The 5556-nt window shown below is 41.6% G+C and overlaps 1 protein-coding gene across 1 annotated transcript in view; it reads left to right on the top strand.

Annotated features, from left to right (window-relative positions):
- Positions 1-411: 411 nt before the first annotated feature.
- LOC140331846 (uncharacterized) overlaps positions 412-5556 on the top strand; it is a gene marked incomplete in the record, with an annotated part of 20858 nt that continues 15713 nt past the window's right edge. The window contains 3 exon segments of the mRNA XM_072413177.1: positions 412-558; positions 4010-4131; positions 4861-5026. Coding sequence (XP_072269278.1) covers positions 412-558; positions 4010-4131; positions 4861-5026 — 435 coding nt within the window.

The following is a 5556-nucleotide window of genomic DNA, read 5'->3' on the forward strand; positions in this document are numbered from 1 at the left end:
CCTTACACCCCTGAAATATGACTGCACATCACCCTCATACCCACGGCAAATAAATATACAGAACCCCCATACTTATGAAATTTGTCTATTTAGTGTGCCATACACCTGGAATATGAATACACATCACTTACTTTCTCCTAGAATATGACTATAGCCCCACATCCCTGGAATATAACTACACAGCACCCACATACCCCTTGCATATGATTAGAAAGCACCTCCATACCTGTGACATATCACATCTGCCATTAAATAGCTTAGATCCCAGTCCATTTGTTCCTAAAACAAAGCTCCAAATCTCTGTGTTATTAATAGGAACATTCTTTTTATTTGCAGCCTTTTAGACAGACCCCTGTCTCTCTCGAGCTGATTCCTCAGGATTCTCCTAAATCTCCTGTGCCAAACATGATCATGGCGACATCTAAAGCTTTTCAAGATATGGATAAGGAAGAGAAGGCATGGCCATGGGAAACCCCGGCTGCTGTTCCAGAGCTTCCACCATTCATATTACAGTTTCAAGACACAAGCTGGTTCTCCAGCATTTTCTCTGACACCCAGGTGATGTGAGAGAAGAGCAGGTGGGGGGACTGTAGATAGGACTCACTAACTGCTTAATGTTATGCAATGGCAGGTAAAGACTCTTTTATTCCTGACGTAATGGTAAGTTTACTACTTGTGAACTGATGGACAGCTGCACAGTTGCTTCCACCTGAACTTAAATTGCTTTACCCTGAACAATATAAATATGTTATCAGACAGCTAACATCTTAGAGGATCACTCAGGAGCCTGTTTGTTTTATTTGCTCATGATGCCTTGACCACTACAAAAACAAATATCAGTGGTCACTATATAAACCTAGCAACTGCTGCCTTGTTCTTTCAGTGTGCCTATTGGTGAATGTGTCATTCACTGTCCTGTGTTTAGAATAAAATAACAGTGTCTTTTTTTATAATTAACCTTTTTGATCCTTTTCCTTAATAGTATAACCACACCCATACATATGGCATATGACTATACAGTGACCCACTGGCAAAAGAACAGGGGTATGCAATAATGATTGAGCCTTTGTTTTTAGGGGGCCAAGTGTCCTATATGACTGTGAAATAGTATGATTGGAGTAGGGCTAGGCTCTGTATTCATGGGTTCTTCTTTTGGGGAGGGGATGTCTTACATTGGTGGGGATGTTCACTGGATGTGGGGTCTTCACTGAGTTCTGCATTAACAGGGTCTGCCACTGGGGTGGGCTTACACAGAGGGGGAAGTCCCTCACTGGGGAAGGAAGGGGGTCTGTCACTGGTGGGGGGTCTGTAATTTCTTTAACAAAAAAGCATGGCAGTATGGCTAAAGTGTGAAGTATGTGAATGTGAAGTATGGCGGTGAAGGGGTGATGTTTTGTAGCCTTGCTTTCCAGCCACAGAATCTAGGCATCTTTGAATAATTGAGTTAACCATAAGCTCTTCTGTATACCAAAGTATTCTAGAGTCAAATGTGAGGTCATCTGTGTGATAGCGAAAGCTTGCAGCAACAGGACAATATTCCAAGCACACATGCTAATAGAACATATACACACATACATATAATTAGGTCCACAAATATTTGGACAGAGACAACTTTTTTCTAATTTTGGTTCTGTACATTTAAACAACTTTTAGGCATGTGGACATTAGTATAGTATAGTTATAGTTATTATAGCCTGTAGAAGTTCAAACAGAGCATCAGAATGGATTGTAGGATTTTAACAACATGAACGCATAAAACCATCCTACCCTGTATCAATGGTTCCTGCTGGTGGTGGTGTAATATTGTGGGGGATTCTGTTTGGACACTGTGGGCCACTTAAATACCAATTGGGAATCAATTAAATGCTGTGGCGGATGGCCACTTCCAGCAGAATAATGCACCTTGTCCCAAAACTCCAAATCATTTCAAATTGGTTTCTTGAACATGACAATGAGTTCACCGTACTCCAAATTGCCTCCACAATTACCAGATCTCACTCCATTTGAGCTCCAGGAGATTCACATCACAGATGAATCGGCAATTGCATGATCCTATGTAAAACTGGATCAACGTTACTGAGGAATGTTTCCAGCACCTTGCTGAATCTGTTCACAAAAAAATCTATGTGTATGGCAGTTCTGAAGCCAAAAGTGGGGTCCAACCTAGAAATAGCAGGGTGTACCTTATGAGGTGTTTTTTTAGTATACATTTTATTACTATTAATATTAATAAATCTATTTTAAACCTATGTTTTATTTTCTAAAACACAGACATCTCTAGCTACAGTACTATCAAAGTTCCCTAAAGAAACAAATTGGTGTAAAAACTGCAGGCAAGGCATCTGTTTTAGAAACTGCAGCAAGAACTTTCAACATTAGCATCTGGTTTCTCTAAAATCTTCCATGAAGGACCACAGGTCAAGAGGAAACTTTTTTTTTTCTTCAGTGGGACTCTGTAGGTTTCAGTGTAGCTTTGATGTCCTGTATTATCCTTTACCCAATTGTATTGAACTGAATAGGTTCTTTTGCTAGTCACCTACATGGTCACCTGGGGGATTCCAAATACCAGGCACAGATCAAATATGCAATACCCTAGAGTCACTTTGCTTGGGGGAACTGACTTGGAAATCTTGGCTGCATGCTTGAATGCTCTTAGGTGAGTGAGTCAGTAATTAGTATTAGTTCAGTGTTACCTAAAGTTTCAGTGACCCCATGTTCAGCTCAAACCATCACTCATATCCTGGACCCCTATTCTGTATTATATCCAGCTATACAGGTAGTCCCCGAGTTACATGTGAGATAGGGACTGTAGGCTTGTTCTTAAGTTGAATTTGTATGTAAGTCAGAACAGGTAGATTATTTTAATAAATGCAGTTAGGACAGATTTTTTTTTTTTATCGAATCTTGCGATCTGTGCTAAAACACACCCCGTGTACGGTAAAAAAGTGAAGGTGCAAAAACACCACACAAAAAACGTGCACTGGGGTACTATTTCCTAAAGAGGAAGAATGCAGTTAGGACGGATGTTTGTCTCAACATAGTGAGGTGCAGGGGTGTAGTCAAAAAAAAGAAGAAAAGAGGGGGAACGGTACTTTACATGGTTAGTGTGCATGCACATCATTGTTAGGTAAACATGCCCACCCCACCACACCCCTGCCTATAAGTCTCTCAAAGGGGAAGAAACTTCCCCCAGAGAGACGTCATAATACCAGAGCCCGCCCGCTCAAACCTGCAATGGGTGAGTGGGCGGGTTGTGTTCAGAGAAACCCCCCGCCGTGAGCCTGCAATTCTATACAGGAGACATGGTCCGCGGCTTTGGCCGGTGCACCCCCCCAGCGGGGTCTTTCTCCTGACCCCGCGGGGGGGTTGACCAGCCAGAGCCGCAGACCAACAAAAAATTATTTGCAAAATAAGAGTGGTCATGCGTGCCTATTCCCCAAAAAAGTAAGGTAACTGCATTCCCACTACACCCCTGGTGAGGTGTCAGTTACTATATAAATCCCTCACTGTGAGTTAATCACAAACAAAGCAAAAAAAAAAACTTTCTGGAGCCTAGACATTTATTAACTTCTGGAGCAAGCTGTGCTTTGATATGCAAAAAGAAACAACTGCAGAGTTTGCCTTGGTCATTAAAGAGTTACAAGATGTTACAGATCACCCACAACTTTAGCTGCAAGTCATGCCCAGTCCAAGCCTCTTTCCGGGTTCGTATCTAGGAGGTGTCTGTATGTCAGATGACCTTAACTCGGGGGCTACCCGTACCATGATTTTGTATGTGTTTATCTTTCGGATTAATTTGATGACAATGTATCATAATTTGCCTGTTGATGTATTTGTTTTTACTATGCTACACATACATGTTGGGTAATAAAGAAGGGATAAATATATAAATCTGTTTATAAAAGAGGAGGGAACAAACTCCTACAAGCAGAATAGAAATGAAGAACTTGGTTGAATTCTAATCTACATAGCAATTACACCATATCCTGCCTGTTATGTTCTGTCTCAGGAGAAGGAAGATTTGGACTTTCTTTGGTTCAGTCTGCAATTTCTCATTAGACTGTCTGGCGGTAGAAGAGAAGTGATACTAGAAATATTAGTGACCTGTGTGCAGACACACCCATCACACAGGTAGGTATACTTCCCTGCAGACATACCCGCTACTGTCTTTCTCTGTAGACACATTCATCACAATAATACTGGGTGCTGGGTACCCCAGCTCCCTGTGGATACACCTCTCTCTGGAATAACATCACTCTTCCCTTGCTACCACAGGTAAAAGCTACACAATTTTTGCCCCCTTCCTTTTTTAGCAAATCGAATTTCAGGCTGGAAATCCTTCATGTATTATGCATCACATCTTCCAAACCTGTATAGGTAAACAGAAATCCCTGTATCACAAGGTTAAGGACATGCACCATTCAGGGCATGTGGTCATTCCACCAGCCCTTAGGGTGGCCACAATGGTAATGCCATTGTCAGACACCATAATACCTGTTCAGAGAATCTGGGGGGTCAAAAAACCTTTGGCCGTCTCCCCAAACAGGGACAGAACCTCAGGCCCCTCATGTTTCTCCATAGCTCCCCATTTAAAGGATGAAGTAGGAGGGGGTTAGGGATATCATCTATAGGATGTGAACTTGCATTGTAGCTGTCAATTGTAGGCAGGAATGACATTATAGTGGTGCTCTTTAAAGTAATTTCAGTGAACAAGTAGTTTGAATACTAGTGATGATTAAGTAATTATGGCTTGTATACAAAGCAACAAATACAGAATTTATTGGTACAGCTACTTATATAAGGTCTTTGTTGGCTGGCTGTTTTTTTCTCTGCTACATATTTTAAATGTTTTTGAAACAGGGAAAGATTTCTAAACCTTCTAAAGGACATTGGTGTAGAAGACCCTCACGGTTTTATTGGGAGGCAAGTAACAAGCTGGGACAGCTGGGAACACAAAAATGAAGACAGAAAGAATCTTAAGAGGACCTGTGAACACTGGCTGGATAGCTGGACAGAACGGCTCATGGTGAGTCCAGGAAATTGTGGGTCAGGGAAGTGATAAGATTTCTAGTTAAAGAGCATGATATAATGTGGGGTACTAGGAGATAAATTCTTCCAGTGTTCCATCTCTAGCTAACATCACAGCCTAACACCCCCTATCTTTTAGGGAATCTATCATATTGGTCATAAACAGCCTTGTCTAGAGTTAACCTCCCTAGCGGTAGCCCCGCGTGTGACTCGAGGTAGAAAAAAGTTGCTAAAAGCGGTAACCCTGAGTCACACTGGGGGTAGATAAACCTATGGAAGGTAATAGTAACTACAGCCCTACCTAATCCACCGGTGTCCCACAACATCCATCGCTGCAACCTATGTGTTATTTCTTCTTCCTCCGGGAGTTCCCAGTGACGTCGGTGCGTGTGTACATTGCTGGCAGGGCGGGAAATTCAAAAACTATTTTTATTGCATTCAATGCAAAATATCTGTGTTGAATGCAATACATTGGATTTATATGTGTAAAATCAGTACATTGTTTTCAAGAACATTTATTTTACAGTA

This window comes from Pyxicephalus adspersus, chromosome 5 (assembly GCF_032062135.1).
Source record: "Pyxicephalus adspersus chromosome 5, UCB_Pads_2.0, whole genome shotgun sequence".
Lineage (NCBI taxonomy): Eukaryota > Metazoa > Chordata > Amphibia > Anura > Pyxicephalidae > Pyxicephalus > Pyxicephalus adspersus.